The sequence below is a fragment of the Atheta coriaria genome, unplaced genomic scaffold (genome assembly GCF_025399875.1).
Source record: "Atheta coriaria isolate IRGN ID8LTWV9N9 unplaced genomic scaffold, Caltech_Dcor_3.1 hic_scaffold_7_pilon, whole genome shotgun sequence".
NCBI lineage: Eukaryota > Metazoa > Arthropoda > Insecta > Coleoptera > Staphylinidae > Dalotia > Dalotia coriaria.
Window position 1 is genome coordinate 2,521,267 of NW_027045449.1, and position 20,683 is coordinate 2,541,949.

General features: G+C 39.5%; 7 protein-coding genes across 9 annotated transcripts; 6 read left to right on the forward strand and 1 right to left on the reverse strand.

The window, feature by feature from the left end:
• Positions 1-76: 76 nt before the first annotated feature.
• Positions 77-5,719, reverse strand: mahj (LisH and WD40 domain-containing protein mahjong). Its single transcript, XM_065308296.1, has 11 exons — positions 5,500-5,719; positions 5,150-5,329; positions 4,802-5,090; positions 4,378-4,746; positions 4,246-4,324; positions 3,875-4,188; positions 2,950-3,822; positions 2,605-2,887; positions 1,157-2,547; positions 650-1,088; positions 77-573 (listed from the first exon to the last, which is right to left on the reverse strand). Exons 2-11 carry the CDS (start codon positions 5,293-5,295, stop codon positions 308-310), a joined length of 4,449 nt encoding a protein of 1,482 aa, XP_065164368.1. The 5' UTR covers positions 5,296-5,329; positions 5,500-5,719; the 3' UTR covers positions 77-307.
• Positions 5,720-5,882: 163 nt separating this feature from the next.
• Positions 5,883-7,335, forward strand: LOC135796327 (ribonuclease H2 subunit A). Its single transcript, XM_065308311.1, has 3 exons — positions 5,883-6,270; positions 6,326-6,838; positions 6,903-7,335. Exons 1-3 carry the CDS (start codon positions 6,075-6,077, stop codon positions 7,166-7,168), a joined length of 975 nt encoding a protein of 324 aa, XP_065164383.1. The 5' UTR covers positions 5,883-6,074; the 3' UTR covers positions 7,169-7,335.
• Positions 7,336-7,376: 41 nt separating this feature from the next.
• On the forward strand, positions 7,377-8,821 carry LOC135796324 (reticulon-4-interacting protein 1 homolog, mitochondrial). The gene is made up of 3 exons (XM_065308307.1): positions 7,377-7,885; positions 7,974-8,549; positions 8,671-8,821. Exons 1-3 carry the CDS (start codon positions 7,379-7,381, stop codon positions 8,779-8,781), a joined length of 1,194 nt encoding a protein of 397 aa, XP_065164379.1. The 5' UTR covers positions 7,377-7,378; the 3' UTR covers positions 8,782-8,821.
• A 47-nt stretch (positions 8,822-8,868) lies between these two features.
• LOC135796322 (uncharacterized) lies at positions 8,869-11,429 on the forward strand. The gene is made up of 4 exons (XM_065308305.1): positions 8,869-9,049; positions 9,119-9,541; positions 9,599-9,919; positions 9,999-11,429. The coding sequence occupies exons 3-4, from the start codon at positions 9,679-9,681 to the stop codon at positions 11,192-11,194; spliced, it is 1,437 nt and encodes a 478-aa protein (XP_065164377.1). The 5' UTR covers positions 8,869-9,049; positions 9,119-9,541; positions 9,599-9,678; the 3' UTR covers positions 11,195-11,429.
• A 68-nt stretch (positions 11,430-11,497) lies between these two features.
• Dlic (dynein light intermediate chain) lies at positions 11,498-14,175 on the forward strand. Of its 2 annotated transcripts, none has more exons than XM_065308302.1 (6): positions 11,498-11,633; positions 11,832-12,022; positions 12,085-12,724; positions 12,795-12,906; positions 12,966-13,145; positions 13,414-14,175. In XM_065308302.1, the coding sequence occupies exons 1-6, from the start codon at positions 11,563-11,565 to the stop codon at positions 13,678-13,680; spliced, it is 1,461 nt and encodes a 486-aa protein (XP_065164374.1). In that variant the 5' UTR covers positions 11,498-11,562; the 3' UTR covers positions 13,681-14,175. The 2 variants fall into 2 exon arrangements, with proteins under 2 accessions (XP_065164374.1, XP_065164375.1); XM_065308303.1 differs by having other exon boundaries at positions 12,966-13,112.
• Positions 14,176-14,384: 209 nt separating this feature from the next.
• Positions 14,385-15,531, forward strand: LOC135796331 (general odorant-binding protein 56h-like). 2 transcript variants are annotated; one of them, XM_065308316.1, is made up of 7 exons: positions 14,385-14,546; positions 14,694-14,769; positions 14,876-14,925; positions 14,992-15,027; positions 15,085-15,190; positions 15,245-15,306; positions 15,367-15,531. In XM_065308316.1, the coding sequence occupies exons 1-7, from the start codon at positions 14,460-14,462 to the stop codon at positions 15,382-15,384; spliced, it is 435 nt and encodes a 144-aa protein (XP_065164388.1). In that variant the 5' UTR covers positions 14,385-14,459; the 3' UTR covers positions 15,385-15,531. The 2 variants fall into 2 exon arrangements, with proteins under 2 accessions (XP_065164388.1, XP_065164389.1); XM_065308317.1 differs by having other exon boundaries at positions 14,395-14,546; positions 14,686-14,769.
• A 78-nt stretch (positions 15,532-15,609) lies between these two features.
• On the forward strand, positions 15,610-20,517 carry LOC135796332 (uncharacterized). Its single transcript, XM_065308318.1, is given in 8 exon segments — positions 15,610-15,723; positions 16,170-16,392; positions 16,455-16,699; positions 16,701-16,967; positions 17,119-19,104; positions 19,107-19,411; positions 19,475-19,635; positions 19,694-20,517. Coding segments are annotated over 7 exon segments (3,732 nt in total). The 5' UTR covers positions 15,610-15,723; positions 16,170-16,178; the 3' UTR covers positions 20,248-20,517.
• Positions 20,518-20,683: the final 166 nt, after the last annotated feature.

Genomic DNA, 20,683 nt, shown 5'->3' on the forward strand with positions numbered 1-20,683 from the left:
TATCCAATTATTTCTGTTATGTACATACATTACAACCGATTATAAAGCTTTCCGACATAACAAACAACTTCAAACATTGTACATTTTTATAAACTTATTTAATGTATCTGTCGAATCATGTAATATTCAATTATTGATTGTGAAATAATCAAATCACTTCAATGCTCTATACAAAACTGACTAAAGAACACTGTAAATTTTATCTCCATCAAAGTACAGATACAAAGTACACATTATGTAGGTACAAGTAAATATCACTTTTCTTTCATTTCATTTTTTTTCTTGAAAATAAGCTAAGGGCGTTTCATTACTCCGGTTCACTGGCGGCGTTCTCATCCTCCGAGGTCATCCTCAGCGTGTCGTCGGAATAATCCGTGTAGGAGTCATCATTTGAGCCCAATATTAACGACAACGAGTCGTCCGAATTCGAATTGAAGATGTCGCTGTTGCCGCCATCTTCCAGAATCAAATCGTCTAACGCATCTGACCCTTCGTCATCGTCCTCCTCATCCTCGTCCTGCTCACCGTGAAATCTTCGCAGCGAGCCGAGAATATCCAGAGCTGAAAGTAAATCTAAAGTTACATTACTGTGGGGTTTAGTTTTTTTACTTTTATCTCCGATTCTGATAAGGATAGTTAAAAAACTCACGGTCGGCGGTATCTGACTCGTCGCTGATGCTATCATCATCGTCATCATCATCTTCGTCAACGAGATCTTCATCGTCCTCTTCTACTTCGTCATCGTTATCGCGTCGTCTACCCACATCGTATAAACGCACAACAGACTCCTGCACATTATAGTAAGTGCCTTGATTCTCGACGATTCCAATTTGGCTATCGAAATGGTTGATGCCAAGGTCATAAATCTGACGCTTGACATCGATTGTCGCAATGCTCGAGTAATCAATGGCGTCGATCGTCTTGAAGCTAGAGTCAAACGTGCTATCCTCATCGATTTCTTGCTCCATCGAGTAGGCAAACAGCGCATTGTTAATCTCAGCAAACTTAACATTACATTGATTCAAAGATTGCACGGTTTTCAACAGGTGGAAAGTACGCATGTCCCAAATCTCCATATTAGCTATAATCTTACGTCACAAAAAACAAAATGGCGTCAAAAATTACTCTTTTAATTTAAATCAAAAATTTCACTCACCTCTCTACCATTCGGATGAAAAACACCGCTCTGTGCGGAGTTTAACTTATCCAACTGTCGAATCTGCGTCCCCGAATTGACATCAAACAGCGCACCGTCCGTCAGCACCAATTCATCGTTATGACTAAACGTCGCTTTGTTCTTCGTGTATTGATTATGCGACAATGGAATAAACCTATGCACCTCCAACCCAGTCTGCACATCGAATATCGTCGCTACTTCTCCCTTCGTGCCAATAATCTTATCCTGTGATACTTTACTAAACTCAACATAATCCTGTATATCAAACGTGTGCTTCATTTCATAGTCCTTAACGCTCCACATCGCCGACAGTGGCTCCCTCCAAGCGGAACTAGTCAATAGTAATTCTCCAGTACGATTTGGTTCAATATTAAAGATGTAAGTCTCATGCGCGGAGAAACACGAGTCTTCATTTCCTGTCAACACGTTGTAAATGCGCAAATCGCCGCAGTAATCACCCACAACGACATGTTGATCACCAGGCATGAATCGCACGCATGTGAAGAATCCATTCTCTGAATTCGGATATCTAATTGACTGCACCGGGCAGAATCGGGAGTTTATCAAGCGTCGATCTAAATTTCTCGCTTGATATCCCAACTGGCGCCGTGCGCATCGCATAACTACATTCGTAGTAGTTGCTACTTTGGGTCGCGGATCGGGACATTTATGCGGAGCGAATAAATTAAACTGTGGACACGTCGCCATTGGATTCTTACACAGCGCATGCTGATTGGTCAAGTACTCGGTGATAATCGAGTCGAGCGTCACTTTCGGCGGTTCGATTGGTGTGAATTCATCCACGATAGTCACCGCGAGTTTCGCATGCGGATCGTTGGTAATTTGCTTTTGTAGTCTAGGATTCTGCGCGGTTGGCGTAGCTGCCACTTGTGGTGTGCTTGATTTTCTAACCAATTTAATCGGCGTGCAGTTTGCGGCCGGTGCTGGACTCATCTCCGCAAACGACGCGTTTAAATTACTACGTACCGTCGAAACCGGTGAGTGTACAGATGATAAACGCACACGATTTGCTACTGGTGATGATACGCTGTAACGAAACTTCGAAGGATGCGTCACCGCCATATTGGAGTTTATCACATGTCCGATATTGGCTTCTTTCTGCAGAAGTGACGCCGAATCTGTGTAACCTTTAGAAACTAAGTGTTGATGGATGAGCTGAAGTAGTTGTTTGTCATTGAAGGATATGTTGGTCTGTGCGACAACGCTCGCACGATGAATATTCACAAGAGAGACATCCGGATCCGAAGTGGCTGTGCGGCCGGATAAGCTTCCTAAGAGTTCTAACGCGTACTTTTGAAAAGTGACGTGTTCTTGGCGTTTTTCTTGAAGGATTGGATCACGCATTAAGTCTAAACATAAAAAATTATCATGATTTTCTAATGAAGTGAAAGAAAAAAAAAACTTACTTTGTAATTCGCCATTTTGAAATATAGGCAACTTTGAAACAATCTGTCTTACGGTTGCGCATCGCGTCAACCCTACCAACGCTTGACACGCCAATGTCCGAATACAATCCGCGTCGATAATCGGCGTTTTCACATTCATCAATTGTAATAACACCATGATACCGCTGTTTGCCCGCACGCAATCCCACATTCGCTGTATCAACTCCTCCGAGTTTTTTGTTTTCACTTTTTTATTCGGTGAATTCACCGGTCCTGAGGAGAATCTCGCCATGCTACCACCAACCTAACACAAATTATTATTTTTTATTAAATTTCTAACCCAATATATATATATTTTACACTTACCCGATTAATGGGTCCACAAACACAATTAATTAACACCCTAATCGCTGATTTTTGTACATCTGCATCACGTACAATTTCACCAGCAGCTGCCCCGAGTATAATACTCACTCCAAGCGTAGGCAACTCGTCTGGCAGATCAACAGTCTCACAGAGAAGTATCATAACTTTGGGCATGACACACGCGATCGCCATCACGTCCAGCGCGCAGCGCACCGTCTCCGCACGTCCGCTGTAATTCCACTCATACGCTAACGCAATAATCCTCAGCAAAAGAGTAATTGCGCCCAACTTTAAAAAGTTCTCCACAGGCAACCAGTGAGTACGGAAAGGCATAAACTGTAGCAACGTTTCGATTTGTTGCTGGACTTCCTCCGGCGATGACTTACACGGTTTGTAGCTAATTTGCGGTATCGTATTTGCTTCGGTTCGATCCGGCGGACGCAATTGTGATCGTTTCAATTGTTCGATTTTAGCGATGAGATGCGCTTCCAAATATCGCTTGTATGCCACACAAACATGGCGCACAATTTGACGTGCAGCACATTCGGCGTCTTCATTCAACGGTAACGCATCATTTGATAAGATTGGAAGCGTAGCGATCAAATTATGAAGTTTTCGAAGTCCATCCTGAGCGTCAAACTCGTCTAAAATCACTTTGAATTGAAACGTCAGACCGAAGAACATCGTCGCGTGACATCGGCCAGAATCGTGCGAACATTCCAGCAACCACAGCGCATATTTAACTAAATTACTAATCGTAGACTTCGGTAACAAACAAACGCGCTCCATCGCCTCCTCGCAGTAACCCAGGTAATAAATGCATATAGAAACACCAGTTGCGGCTATCGAAGGTCTTGGCACGTCTAATAAACACTAAATAAAACGTTAAAATATTTTAAATTATCAAATTAATCCTAATACTTACTTGGAATCCATTTGATTGTATAAATTCAAGGCAAAATTTCATATGACAGAGAAGTGATGAAAGATATCGCAGTGCTTCGAACGCCAAACGAGCTTGTTTCGTTTCGCGTACATTTACATATGAAAGTATTAGTTCCAACGCATCATGCTCGAATACATGACTGAGAAACTCCTGATATTCACCCACGGGTACTAAATATCTTAAAATAAGGACTTGACTTGTCACAGGTGTGATTGGATGAATCTGTATGCAACCAATCATAAAACTTTCCATTTCCGCCCAGGAGGAATTGCTTGATTCGTTAAAAATTGGAGCTACAAGAATTATATTAACGTTTTAAACCAACTTTTATTGTTTAAATATAATCTTACTTTTTATTGTTGTCCTGGGAGGACTCATAATCTCACTATCACGCAACTTTTGCCTTTTCGTCGTTCCATTTACTTGGATCTATAAAAATTTATTGTAAAATTAATTAATATTTATATATTTTTGTTAATTACGTTTGCGCTTGGTGAATCCGGTGGACTATCTTCCTGTTTTCTTTTATTTGGTGATGAGTTTGTAATTTGTACGGCGCCATTTTCTTTAACTTCTTTCCCTTCTTTAATATGGCGTTCTTTAAGCGGCGAACGCGCAAAATGCGCAAACGGTCGAGTTGTTGTCGAATAGTTGAAATCCGACACAGCGCGCAAACTCCGTAGACGTTGTAATAGTAAAGGAACAAGCCGTGCATTATGTTCGCGATATTTCATTGCGATCTCTGCAACCTCCATTGCAGCAGCGAGTAATCCGGTTGCATACGTTTGCAGCGGTTCAACCGCGCTCGTCGTCCATTTTATTAACCGCATTATTAACGAATCCATGTCCGGCTATACAAAATATTAGATTTTATTTTGATTTCTATGATTTTAATGTAAAATTTACCTGAAACACTGCTGAAACTTCCAAACCAGGCAAAATATCTAATAGTAATCTACATGCCATGGCATTCAATTCATTTATATCTCTGCCAGTGATGCCCAGACGCGAATAATAATTATCACGTAAATAATCATTCGTTAATCTGAGCATAAAACTCTCTTTTTTGAAGAGGAGTTTTAATAAACTGCCTAGTTTACATTCGGGGTCTGTTCTCGACGGATGCCGCTCGTCGAAAGGGTCTGGATCCATTTTGAGAAAATTCTCGGTTTCAGCTTCAATGATTTCTGCCATGCTTTAAATATCGTAAATAAATTTATTACAATTTTAAAATGCAATTTGATATGTAATTACCTTGAAAGCATTGGTATTGGATTGTACTCAATGTTGTTTTGATGTTCATCTTCCCAGTTACGAATTATTTGATTCACTTCGGCAACTACATCACGGGGTTGGTCGGCGACGCGTTCCGGCGCTGCCGGGCGAGCCGGGGCTTCCATCGGGCTCTTTACTGCTTATTTTCGACGATGCCGCCTGAAGGACAACAAAAAGCATGAGGCACACAAACATAACCTCTCACCAGCAACAAACTGCAACGCAATGTGAAATCGCAAAGAACACCACGCATTACGTTTTACCTTTCACTACTGCTCACTTTTACAAGAGGATAATAATTCTGTTTTGAGTATTTAAGTTTTTTTTACCTGAGTTCTAGAACGTATAAGTTACAACAAGTTACGGACAGGTTTAATTTCGTTCGACGCAACACATTTATCGTTGTGATGATACATCGTTTCTGCGCAGGACTGATTCGAACAACCTTGGGATTCGAATTTTTTAACAACTCTTTATCAGTGTAAAAATTGTGGAAATTTATGGAAAAAATTGTAAAATATTATTTGTAATTGTGATTTTGACGTATCTTTTTGTTTATTTGATCTTTAAAATTATTTGGGAATGTAATCAGGTCAACGAGTTTGTTTTGTTTTAGTTTATATGTGGTTGCATTGTGGCGCATGCGCAATACATAAACGCGCTAAAAACTTAAAACCATTACAATTCAAATTTATTATCCAACATTAATGCATTTACAACAAATGTGTTTTAAGTTTTTTTTCTTTTTATCTAATAAATTATAAATTGAAAGATCTAAAAATAAAAAAACACAAATAAATTAAAATAAAAGTTTTCCTTGAACGCATGTTGCGCATGCGTGTGTTGTGTAGAAGAAAACCAAACTGTTGCGTGAAACCCGCGAAATCTTTTAGAAACATTTACGATGTCTGATAAAGAAGATGCGCCCGTTGAAACTTGCGACGATCCCAATCAAATAAAATCATTACTGACACTCCAAACATTCCTCTCAGAACGAAATACGTCTGAAAATGCCGTATATATTACGAAAGTGCCGAAAGTCTGCCGAGAATTTCCATGTATCCTAGGCATTGATGAAGCTGGCCGCGGGCCGGTTTTAGGTTAGTGATTTAAACATTTAAAAACAAGTTTTAAACTAATTTAATATTATAACAGGTCCAATGGTATATGGAATAGCATTCTGTCCAATAAATCGTGCTGATCTCTTGGTGCAACTGGAATGTGATGATTCCAAGGCTTTAACTGAAGAAAAACGTGAAGAAATCTTTGTGAAAATGTGTGAAAATCACAAAGCTATGGGCTGGGCAGTGGATGTAATTTCACCAAACTTTATTTGTAACAGTATGCTGGGCAGAAGCAAAACATCATTGAATCAAGTCTCAATGGACTCAGCAATTGCTTTAGTAAGGAAAGCAATTGCTGATGGTGTAAAGATTGAACATGTTTTTGTTGATACTGTTGGACCACCAGAAAAATATCAGGATTATCTGAAGACACTTTTTCCACAGTTTAAAATTACTGTGGCCAAAAAGGCTGATTCTAAATATCCCATCGTCTCAGCTGCTAGTATTGCTGCAAAAGTTACTAGGGATCATGCTCTCAAAGTGTGGCAATTTAAAGAAGGCATTGAATTAGCTGAGGAAGGATTTGGCAGTGGATATCCTGGTGGTAAGTAATATCTTATCAAGTATTATGAATTATAAGTAAAAAAAATTGAACATTCAACACACAGATCCAGTAACCAAACGATTTTTGAAAGAAAATTGTGATCCGGTGTTTGGTTTTCCGCAATTGGTGCGTTTCAGTTGGTCAACATCATCGAATCTACTAGAAAACGACGCGTATCATGTGGAATTCGATGAGGAAGAAGAAGAACCGCCAGCGAATAACACATCAATCACAAATTTCTTTAAAGCGGTACCAAAGGGTAAACGGACGCGGGAACAACACGAATTTTTCAAACTACGCGCGCTTAAATCAACCAATTCGCTTTCATAATATTAAAACGTGTTTTATTAATTATTTATCATAGTATCAACGCTAAACATCCAAAAGATTCGTCTTGGGCATCATAATTAGACGTTAGGCAACCAGAATTGTCTCAATATTTTTGCGTATTTTGATATGTCGAAACATAACCAATAAATTTTAAAATATTTAACAAATTACACTGTTTCAATAGGGAAATAATGCCCTAAAAGTACAAAAATGTTTAATTTTCGCATAGTACGTTCATCATCATGCAAATTCAAACAATGCACACGTTTTATAACCGACGGCCCCTCAACGACCACCGGTGAACCATCAAAAATTATTCCGAAACAAAAGGAAAAATCAGACAGAACCCGAGGTACTGTTGATAATCGTATGAGCGCATGGGCTATTCACTCCTATGGAAACATCGACGAGCTGCAAATGACGCGGAGTCGCATGCCCATTATTACAAGCACCACAGAATTACTGATATCTGTGAAAGCAGCATCACTAAATCCAATTGATTACATGATGATCAATGGTTATGCACAAGAGTTTGGCAGATTCTTGAGAAATCATCAGCTTGAATTCCCTCTCACCTTAGGAAGAGATTTTAGTGGTATTGTCATTGACAAAGGGCAAGATGTGAAGAATTTCAAGATTGGTGATAAAGTTTATGGAGTTTTACCTATTCATAGACAGGGGAGTCATGCTGAAGCTGTTATTGCTGAACAATCACTGGTAATTTATTTAAAACCTAAATTTTTATCATTTTTTCTGTTTTTATAAAGATGTCAATATAGGCAACCAACATTACACTTACTTTCAGACATGTTTGAAACCAGACAAGTTGAATTTCATCGAAGCCGCATCAATTCTCTATTCAGGATTAACAGCCTGGTCAGCTCTGTACCTGTCCGGTGAGCTATGCATCCGAGATCCAAAGAACTACCGTGTTTTAGTCACAGGTGCCTCTGGAGGAGTTGGCACTTTAGCAATACAAATGCTAAACGCATCCGGTGCGAATGTAATCGCCTCGTGTAATTCTACAGCAATTAATTTGGTAAAGAAATTAGGTGCTCACAGTGCGCATGACTACAGAGACCCGAATTATATTACAAATGTAGCAAAAGATGGTCCGTTTGATATTATATTAGACTGCGCAAATATGGGCTATAAAAAGATTCCGCCATCTTGGCAGTATTCAAAGTTTATTACTTTGAATTCGCCGTTGATTAAAAACACCGACAAGTACGGATTGTTAGGAGGGATGGCAGCGAGTGCAAGAGATTTAATGGTGGCCAATATACCGAAGTGCGCGCAGGGGAAAACTGTCCGATGGGGATTTTTCGCACCGTTTCATGCAGGAGTGGAGTTTATTGATGATTTAATCAACAAAGACAAGGTAATCGATCTTGTATTTAGTTTTAATTTCAACGATAAAATATTCCATTGTTATTCATATTGAAATCAAGCTGTTCGTGTAATTTAATATTCATTTGTTTTGTATATTTATATTAATCCAGCTGCGTCCAGTGATTCATGGAATTTACGGCTTCGATGAAGTGCCCGAAGCATTCGAAGACCTAATGGAAGGCAAACTGCTCGGTAAACTTGTTGTAGATATAGATGCATAAAGATGCATTGCAAATAAAATAAGTTAAATTATTACTTGAATATGTTTAAAACTTCATTCTAAAAGTTTGTGAAACTAGTTGTTATTTTCCGTAAGAGGGCGTCTGTGTTGTGAAACTTTTGAATCTACGCGCGCGACATAAATTCAACTTGCTTCCGCAGTCATTTCGTGCTCGACGTTCCACGATTTTAAGAAAATATTCGCGATTTTCACGTGCAGGGGCAATGTCGAACGAGACCATCCAGCAAATCGTCGAGGGATATGAAGGAGTAAGTGGTTTACGCATGGATATTACTTATTCTCTTGATTATTATAATAAAATTTAAATTATTGAATAGCGGCGACATGAGTACCGCGAGGCTCGCAAGAAATGCAAATCGGAGCGGTTGATTTTACATCATTTGAGTTTCAATTGCATACGCACTTATGCATTACGGTTGTTGCCCCATAATCGCGATGTGATTCTTTGCTTTGAACATTTCAAATATGATGCTATATGCAATGTAGACGAGGTTAAAAAGCAGCGCGGACAAAATGCAAAACCGCCGGATCATCTCATCATCCTGCAATTGAAATTCCTACAGATGAATACCTTCCTCAATTTGGGCACATTAGGGTACATGGATTTCACGGATCGATCTATTGTTGCCGAGTGTATTAAAGAATACATCGAAGATTGTTTCCGGGCTGATGTAAGGGTTATTGCCAGTTGTTCTTCAGGACAACTTGAAATGATGACTATTCTTGCAGAATTACCAATTGTAAGTACAAAATACAAATTTAATATTCATATTACAAAATAATTTTGTTTTATTTAGAAAAATTACAAAAATGGTGATCTACTTTCATATTCAGTAAGAGGTCGCGGACGTGTTATGCACATTTTGATTCTCCTTGGATGCTGAGAACGCTGAAAGCAATGTTTTACACCCACGACGTTATGTTTAATCATTCGGGTAAACCTTATATAGCCTCCTATGACAATGTCTCCGCACTGTTGAGTCTGCCGCGCTTGCAAGGGTTGTTAACATCAGAAGTGTATGATAACACTTCGAAGAGCACCCGATCAGCAGCGCAAACATTCAGCAAAACAGTTTCATACCTTCTGGAAGGCTTTTATGATCCTTATGACAAAACTGGTAAGTAAAACGCATAACTTTTCACAAAATAATCAGTTTGAAAGTCATAACCGCGGCCATTTTCTTATTCGTCGTACAGATCCGAAATATCCCGAAGCAAAAGGCACGAAAGTATTTGTCCAAATCATGGATCAACTTTTCGACTCTTTCAATTCAACATCGGCTCCACAAACAAAACCAAAACCTTTTCGACAACCTTTAAGTCTTCATTCGGATCACTGGACATTATGGGATGATTTTACTCCAATTCTTGATTCTATGCGATTCGCTCTTCGATCTGTATCATTACTACCAGATCCTCTTGATAAAACTGAAGGAGAATCTGAGGAAATTCTAGGAGTAGCGCCGGAAACAGTAGATGTTCTACAGGAACCTGTAAATGGCAACGATGAAGATCCGCAGTTTATCATCAAAGCGCCTGAGGGTGCAGATCGTTGTAAAGTGTATTTAGCTTCAACTGAAGATACAGTTGAGTGTGTATCTGATGATGAATACAAACCATGTGAAGGCGATAACAATAGAATGGTGCATATGCTGCAGAAACTCTTGATTGACGTCAAAACAGGTAAACCTGCATCGAGCAATGGGAAAGACGTTGATCAGAAGAGTCGTTATCGTCAGGAGACTTTAACGAAAGAGTTGGAAAACCTCGTGCATTGCATGAAGTTGATTAAAGGTGTTTCGATTTATGCGAAGACTATAAGCAACATCGAAACACTTCTTATTGCCATAGCAGAAAACAATGCAGAGTTGCGTGAATCGCGTGCGTCAAACATTACTTATGAATATGTTTCATGGAAATTTAGTAGGCATTTGAAGAAACTTAGCTTTTTATATGAAGATACCTATGATTATTACAATTTGTTTCAAACGGAGTTGGGGAAAATATTGGATGTGATGCGCTTTCTGAATATGTCTCTCTTTCAATGCTGGATGGCATCGATTGCGGGCATGCGGTTAATTTTTGCCGAACTTAACAAACGTCACTGTGATGCGTTTAATACGCGCATGGTGAATTGCGATTTGATTCATACTTATGTTGAGATTCTGCGCGATTATAATGGGTTATTTCCGCGGAAGATTGTTGATAGGAAGGTGTACGGGGAGTTTTATGATTACGATGTTTGTATTCTGGCGTTGTCGGAGGATTTTAATGAGACGATTTTGACGACTATTATGGATGGTGCGCCAATGCCAGAGGTACAGACGGCTACACGTAATAAGAAATCTAAAGGTGGTAAAATCAATCAAAAATCAAGTTTGAAAGGAAACTAAACTCAAAGAATATTTCCAAGTGCCTTATAGTATAAGTTTGACCAGTTTTTTGATCTATTAAGAGTATTAATTTTATTTTTCGTTGTTTTTGTTTAAATGTGAATGTTTAGTTTATTTTTCGCGTTTTTTAGTTTAAGTTGTTTGCAAATGAAAAAAAGTGCCATGCACAGATATTTTTATACAAAGAAACTTGTAAAAGCATGTAATACTATAATTATCAGCATTTTAAAAGGTTTTTACTTGTTATTCATAGATTAGACATTCATTTTTGACTATCCTGCATTTGTAAGAGAGTTACAAGTGGGGAAAATAAAAGTGACAGGTCCTGCCAGTCGCGCATTTGCGGTTGCGTGTATCAGTGCTCCAAGATGTCTCCCACGTCGGAGGTTATGTCTCCAGAAGGAAAACTCGACGAAAATGCCGAAAAGGAAAACCTTTGGTATGAAATTCACATGTAATTTCATCCACGACATATTTATCTATCTAATTACAATCATATACTAAGCGGTTATGTCTTTTATTTGCGTTTATTTTGTTTATGCCGACCTCTCCCATACATGAATGATAGATGTGTCATCCATTAACAGTTAGATGTTTTTATTTCAATAACTCAATATTTCAATTGTTTTATACACAGGTCTTCTATCTTGAACGACGTACAGAACCATGGCAATCAGAAACTTCCATCGTGCAAGCAGGTGTTGGTTCTGGGTGATAATGAAAGTGGAAAAACCACTTTAGTAGCAAAATTACAAGGAGTTGAAGATCCCAAGAAAGGATCCGGTTTAGAATATGCTTACATTGATGTAAGGGATGATTATAGAGATGGTAAGATAAACTAACAAGTCTTCATAGATTTTTTCAAGTCTAATTTGAATAAATCCACTTAGATCATACCAGATTATCTGTGTGGGTGCTTGATGGTGATCAAGGACATGCTGACTTGTTACCATTTGCACTCAGTGCAGAATCCTTTGAGCATACATTGGTTATCCTCACTGTGACCATGACAGCACCTTGGGCCATTCTGGAGCAGCTGCAACATTGGGCTTCTGTGCTTGCTGATCATCTCGACAAACTCAAATTGGACATTGATCTGAGGCAAGCAAGAAGACAGCATATTGTAAAAATGTGGCATGATTATATGGAGCCTGGTGATGAGTTGGATCCGTCATCGCCGATGAAGCGCAGCTCGCGTAATCTGGGCGATGGTGATGAGGATAATGAGGAAAGCATTCCGCTGCCGGAGGCGACGCTGACGAATAATTTAGGTTTAGATATTGTCGTGGTGGTCACCAAGACTGATTACATGCAGGTGTTGGAGAAGGTGGAGGATTATCGTGATGAGCAGTTGGATTTTATGCAGCAGTGGATTCGACGGTTTTGTTTGCAATATGGCGCGGCGTTGTTCTATACCAGCGCCAAGGAGGATAAAAACTGCGATTTGTTGTATAAATATTTGACGCATAGGATTTATGGGTTTCCGTTTAGGACGCCGGCGTTGGTTGTGGAGAAAGATGCTGTTTTCATGTAAGATTAATCAAAATAATTTATACTTTACCTTAATTTATACAAATTTTAACTTTTTTTGAATTTGTAGTCCTGCTGGTTGGGATAACATGAAAAAGATTTCAATTCTCTATGAAAGCATGACTTCATGCAAGCCGGATGATTACTACGGTGATTTTATTATGCAACAAGTCACTCGCAAGGTAATTACTAATTATTTTTACAAAAATGTTTGTTTTTATTGCTAATATTTACCTTTTAGACCATAAGTCGTGAACCAGAGATAACAGTAGAAGAAGAGCAGAGTTTTCTTGTAAAACAACAACAACTTCTGCTTTCGGCCGGAGCGGCGCCACCTCCGATGATCCGCGTTTCGGATTCACCGCTTCGCGCTGGTGCAGCGAGCAAGGTGAATTATCGTGGACAAAATATGCCCGGCAAGGTAACAGGGAACTTGCATACTAAATTTTTCTTAAATTGCATTTTATACTATTTAATATATTAAAATATGCAACTTTAAAGAAGCTTTCAGTTCAGTATTATATGTATATGTATGCCAATGCGAATTTAATTTGAATTCTCCAGCATGCGCATGTGCTACATACGAGAATGCTGTTCCTGCCAGCAACCAAAACGCAAGTTCCCTTTGCCTTGGCTTTAATTTGCGTATTTATTCAAAATTAATGTATATTTGATTTGTATGTGTATAGCTCGACTGTTCGAAGACTGTGAACACACCCGGCGGTGAAGGTGTGCTCGCCAACTTCTTCAATTCGTTGTTGAACAAGAAACCGGCGAGTCCAGGAACTCCAGGCGCTGTTGGCTCACCGAAAATGGCTGCCGCTGCGACCGGCGCGACACCTGACACTGAAAAGGAAAAAGAAGCGATGCGCTCGGGTGCGGCAGCCGCACTCGACCGGCTTTCTTCACGCGCAGTCAAACCAAGCGGTGTGGATTTCGACGCATCCGATTGTTAATTACAACCAATTTTAAATTTAATATTGCACTCACCACAACCACTAATAATGTGAAGATGTAAAGTACGCTTTGGACAGAGTATTGTACAGTATACTGCACAATCATTTGTGTCTAAGGCTTATGGGATACATGAAGCTAAAACACTAGTTTAATTTTTAAAAGCTTTTAAAGTTTTTTATTTTGTTTTTCTTTCATGCACAAAACAAGTAACCAACATAACTAGCTTCATATTTTATCTTAACATCTCTGTGATACGATTATTTTGGTGTTTTTTAGGTTTTTCTCACTCGTAAACGTGTTTTTCTTGCTTTACATAATATGTTTAGTATTTATTTGATCACAGTTTGTTATTGGGTTGCTTTCGATTGGAAGTTTTCATGTTATCAAGCGGAGCGGAAGTAAATTAATTTAAAGTGCGCTTGAAATGAAAATCTTTGATGATTGTATCAAAAAAGAATTAATGTAATGAGTATAATAAAAGATAATTTTTCGTATGTGGATGTACAGTCGATAATTAACGTATATATTAATTAAATAATTAGGTATGAGCAGTTTATTATTAGCAGTGATTAATGATTAATTATTTGAGTAATTACTGCTTATTGCACTAATTTGTTGGCTTGTGAATGGAATTTCATACAATTTTTCTAGTAGGTATCACAAAGGTGATTAATAATTATCAAATCTTGCATAATTCGAGGGAAATCTGTATATAAGGTTGAGTTTCCCTTTTATTTTAGTTTTTATTTTAGAAATATTTGACTGAAGCAGAAAAACAATGCTGTTAAAGGTGTTTGTTTTAAGTTTTGCTTGTTTCCTCTGTATTCAAGAAACACAAGCAAGAATTCCACCTCACATTGCAAAAGTAAGTGGTTTTCAAAGCATATTTTTAGATATTTGTAGAGAAATATGACAAAATAACTTATATTTTGAGTTATTGATTAAATTAAAAGAAAGCAACTTAAAATGCTGGTTAATAAAGGATTTAATAGTACAATAACAAGTTTTTCAGCTTTTACCGCCGGAATTAATTGAATTGATTATGAGTTTAAGAAATGTGTGCACAAAGAAAGTTGGTCTAGTTCCAGGTAAGTGAAAAACAATTGTAATAACATTTTTTTAATAAATATAAATATAAAAAAGATGCATGCATATTGGGTTGCCTATCGAATTTTAATAAAATGTTATTTGCAGATGATATTGAACATTTTGACATTAATCCTGACTCTCCGCAACCTTACAAGGTATTAAATAGTTATCAATAAAAATATGCTTAATTAAAACAATTGTTTATTTTATGTTATAAATAGTGCTACATGGAGTGTATGATGAGCGCTGCAAAATGGGTAGGTATTAAATTTGGTAATATAGGTTATACAATTTAATTTGAAACTTTTATTCAGCTGACGCCTAAAGGTAAAATTAATTATAAGAAAATGCTGGACGATTCTTACCCCGACATTAAGCAAATGTTCGAGAAAGTGGTAGACAAATGCCGCGATATACAAGGTAATACTTTAAAAACAATTGGAATATAAATTAATAATGTTAAAACAATTTTAGAAGGAGATAATTGCGCAACAGCATTTAACTTTAATTTATGCATAGCACGAGCAGATCCAGAAGTAAATATCCTTAAATTATGCAATACATAAATGATTTGATTAATTTTGTATTTATTTCAGAATTATTTCTTGCCATAAAGCCAAAAACAACATTTTCAGCAATGTAATTCGTCCTGATTTTCAAATTATACATGTCTCTGTATTTAAACCACGCGTAGATAGTTCACGCACGCCTAAACATATGTGAAACAATCAAAAAAATAAAGTTAATTCAGATTATTAGAATTTTGTTAGTTATATTAAACCAGTGGTACTCAAACAAAACAGGTTTGAATTTACCGCTGTGCATACAGCGGTGCCTAGCGGCAATCAAACGACGGCACGACGACAAGATGGCCGCCAACCTGAGACGCGCCGAGTGACGAGTATTTGTGATTTTTGTGTTTGTGGTTGGAATTTCTTCACAATAATTATCTCGTAAGTATAATTCACTAATTATTACCCGTGAGTTAATGATGCACCGCGTCCGGGGCGCATCCTGCATGGGTTTGGTTGTGAATGTAAGTAGCTTTGCACGGCTTGCGTTGTGAGCGATCGCGTCCAATCACATCCTAAGTTGATGGCTACTACGACGCCCTGTACATACCGAGAAAACAAGTCGAATGTAACCTCGAAGTGTGCCAAGCCGCTGAAAAAAGCGGCAGAATCTAGGCAATCTTCAAAAAACGGCGTCCGCATCGGTAATATTTCTGTAAGCATCAATAACCGCAGTAATTAAATACTTCTAGAATGTTATTATTGGCATATAGGTAGTTTTAAACATAGACAATAGAAATATACAATATGTTTGTGTCATTTTTATGTGAAAATTATGTTTTGAGCTGAATAATAAAATAATATCTTTGTTTTTACCATGTAATAAGTAATTATTCATGGTTGTAGTTGACGCATCACGAGAGCAGGTGCCGATCATGGGCAGGAAAAGCGGATCTAAGAGGCAGGCTAGCCTAGATGCCAGGAAGCAGATCCTGAAGGTCCGCGGCGACTTCCTCGAGCTGTCCGAAGACGACGAGGATGATGAGGTGGTTGAAATCACTGAAGCACCAGCCAAGAAATACAAAGTTACCGCGCGCAAATCAGACGGAGGTAAAATTTCCATTAAATCTACTTCAAAACACAATTTTAAAATGATTTCAAAATGTTTTTAGAACGTAATGTACTACGAATTGTTCGTCTTGATGCAGAACAAACGTTGGAACTTGAAGTGTGGTCTGATGACTTGAGTCCAGCTCAGTTGATGGCCAGAAAACTCTCTCAGTCTGCCAGAGATTCAATTCACACGATTGTGAATGATGTAGTGAAAGAGAACGATGGTCGCTTGATTACAAACACGACGCATTTGACGGCTCTGGAGTTGAATAATTTCATTCAAACTGAAAACGCGAAAAAGCAGCTCTAGCAAATGCCGTTCCGACTGTTGCACGTCCGGACCTGGCCGTCCACCTGGAATGCGACGGATAGTTCCGGGAGCCTTACCTCCAAAACCCGGATTATCTGTGTTTCTCGAACAAAAAGCAGCCAAAGCTGCAGCTGTTGTAGCGGCAGCAGCCACACTTGCTAATAATGCTGCTGCACCAGGAGCCGCACAAGCCACAACACAACCAGTACGACGGATTGAGGCACCTGTGCCTAAGAAGAAGGCATTTCTAAAGGGCTATACAGTAAGTCTCAACAGATTCATTCCACTCTCTTTGTGTTCCGTTTGGTTTGAAGAAACAACATAAAAAGTTTTGCTTTGCTTATGCTCAACTTTTCTTCTGGATGTTATATGTATTCTTCATTAATTTTTAAGTAATTTGCTGCATTATTCAGGCCCCCACGACGACGACAACTCCAATCCCCGGCCCGCCCGCCATGATACCAATCATCCGCACCGAAGTAACCACCGCGCCGCAGCCGGCAGCGGCGGCAGCAGCTGTCGCTATTGCCCCGCGACCAGCAACAGTCGTCGATTTGACCTCTGACGACGCGACCAAAACTGGAACCAGCGCAGATACGAAGGAAGTGGCGTTTAATAAACTCCAGGGTAAAACGTTTCCTTCCCTAGTGGTGGTTGCCAGGCCCAGTTTGTGTATCTCAGAGTCAGGCAACCAGAATCAAAATCGCGCTGCGCTTGACCGCAAGGTGAAGCGTTTGCTTATTTTAGCACCGTCACAGTTTGCTGAGTATCTCATTCAGCAAGGACTTGTTAAATCCGAGCATTATTGTCAAACGCATCCGCATGTCAAGCTTAAACTCGGCATGTATAGTGACGCGGCGCGTTTCCCGAACTCTGGCGGATACATTTGGATCTCCGAGTGTTGCCCGCCAAAGTTCCTCTCTGTGTTCCACGAGTCGCTCTTCGAGGGCAGTCAGCTGCCTTCGACCAACTTTAAACTCATCTATCACTGGGCATGTCAGACCAACGTGCAGAATGTGTTGCAATGGGTAAAAGTTGAGAATATTTATCTCAAAGGGTTATACACTTGGTTGCGTGGTATTTGCACGGTTGCATTACACACACACTTTCCAACTCTGGGTGGGTTGGGTTGTGCTGTTGAAGTCGGGGTGATCTCACTCGGTACAACCACACATGACGGGGCGAATCGACACGTGAAGGTCGAAGTCCTCGGTGTGCTGGAGACACAAACCAAACGCTTGATGCTGCGCGCTGTTGATCCCAACGACGCGGAAATTGGTAAGTCAGCGAAGAAGCGGTTTTCGAAGATTCTCGAACCTTTGCTGGATTGGGTGAATCCGGAAAGCACGTTGGTCATTGACATGACCATTGAGAAGCAAGCCATGCATGCGATGGGCTTTAAAAACATTGCCCGAAATGGCACCAATGGTGCGTCGAATCAGACTATCATGGATTACCTTCGCCGCATCGTACCTAGAATGTTCCAGAATACATTATCTCTGCTCTCGCGGCAGATCATCCAACAGTTTTTGGATGAGTTGGTATGGAGGGAAATGTACGGCACCACTGCGTACGATGCGTTCCACAGTATTCAAAAACACATCTCCGAACAAACGCGGGTCTCTAGCGGGACGTCATTCTTTACTCGTCTGAATAAAGTCGCCGCGAATCCGTTCAAGCGATGGTCTATTCAGGAATATCTCAAGAAACCACCAATCCGCCCCAAGCCGAAACAATACGGTTCTGCGCCGGGTCTTCAACCATCTCTCTCCGCAAATAGTCAAATGTTGCAACAAGTTTGCAAAGTCGCCATTCCACGCGTGTTGAATAATGCTCTGGGAACGCCTAGAGTTGCGCAAATACCCAAGCAGTTGACGTCGCTCGAATCGTACTACTACGGCACAGTTGAATGTGATCCGGTTGTTGAAGAAGTCGAACTGAATGTAAAATGTCCAATTTGTCAGAAAGTCTACGGGACTAATACGGATCTCATGCTGCATCTCTTTCGGCATGTTGCCACCGCTGATTATTTTTGTAAGTATTGTCTTATGGATTGCGGCTCGAAGCACAATCTCTACACGCATTTGGAGCTCAAGCATGCGATTGAGACGAAAGCCGGCAGGTTTTTCAACTGCCTGATTTGTCACGACAAATTCAATTCGGTCGTGGTGCTCGGTAAGCATATGAGTATAGAACACTCGCCATCTGAATTACCCTATCATTGTGGTAGTTGTGAGTACAAGAGTAGTTCGCACAAGGCGATCATTGATCACTTCTATAAGAAGCATCGGAAGCAGGCGATTCTGCAGTGTCCGTTTTGTTTGAGCATTACCAAAATGGAGGAGAATATGACGGCGGATGCGAATACTTTCCTCCAGCATCTCATTGCGCATGCGAAAAAGGGAAGAATCCGAAGGGAGCTGTGAAGAAGTGTGCGCGGTGTGATTTGCAGTTTTTGGATAAGGAGGAGTTTGATCAGCATGGAGAGAGACATATTTGTTACAAGAATGAGCCGAATTTCAAGCCGTATCCTGATGCGAAGAATGCGTATATGGTACCGAAGAGTTTACGCGATGATGAACTCAAAGAAACGAAGCAGAACAGACCGGAACCGCAGGTTCAACAGTGCTCTGTCACTTTTTCGATTCCAGAAGATTATAAATGCAAGGAATGCGGGAAATTCATTTCGGTTGAATCACATTTCAAGTAAGTTTTAAAGTTTTACTGAATTGCATGTAATATAATAATGTTAATAATATTTATTTTTAGGGATATTATGTTCTGTATGAAAGCCGACTGCAAGTATCAGACGATGTGTAAAACTGCGATGATGAGTCACAAAGTGTTGTGTAATTTGTACAGCAAGAAGGTGCAAGAACACCCCTTGGACTTTGAGTTGTTTTGTGTTTGCGGATTCAGTAGTTCGGATGGTAATTATCATATCAATTTAATAACAACAATAAACTTATTCGGTTTAATTTTTGCTAGGTAATGAAATGGCTGGTCATTTAGCAATTTGTGAAAGAAAATCAGCTTACCCTTCAGCAGAAGCAGCATCCAAAGCATCCATTACTCCCGGAATGCTCGACGTGCTTGGTTTAATTCGCAAGGATGAGTCAAAAGACCCGGAAGATATCAAACCGAAGAAAACGCGGCCTGAGCCACGGCGTCGTAAACGCAAATGGCGGCTTAGTGACGTCAGCGATAACGAAGAGGACGCGGACGATCCCGACTATAGCACCTCCGATGAGGACTTTCGAGTGATGACGAAAAAACGACGAAAACAGACGATTACTGTGAAACCGCCGATCTTAGAAGATAGCGTTAATAGTGCAGCAGCAGACAAGACAGCCGAGATTGTTGAAAACGAAGGCGATGCAGAACAAAACGAAGCGATGGAAGAATCACACGAGGACAAAGAAGATGAGACCGAAGAGAATGACATAGAGAATGAGGCTGATGGTGGCGACGATACTGAAGCGGTGGAGATGAACGATAACGATGACAAGGCTGATGACGCCGCGGCCGCGGTGGATACGTAAAGATGAGTTTTTGTTTTTTATGTTTCGAATGGGTGACGCTTGACAAGGTATCATGTTACAATTATGAACCGATAAGTTTTGTTTAAAGGGATACTGAAGATATATTAAGATTCGATTGCATTCTCTCATTTCCAATAATGCAAATTTATTATGCTTTCAAAGTATGTAGTCACGTGACTTTGAGCTATTTTTTATACTTGTAATGGTTGAGTGCGTTGAAGTAAACATTTTCGTTGAATAAAGTATGTTTAGGATTGTACAAAATAAAAAGTTATCAACTTTTATTTAGTATATTCCTAAGAAAAGATATTTTAGATGTTTTTAGGGCAATTAACGGTTAAACTTTTAAACTTTTGTTTGAATAAAAAAATAGTTCTGTTATAGGTCGATAGGTGTCGCCACGGATGTCGCTGAAAACTGCAAATGTTGTTTACCA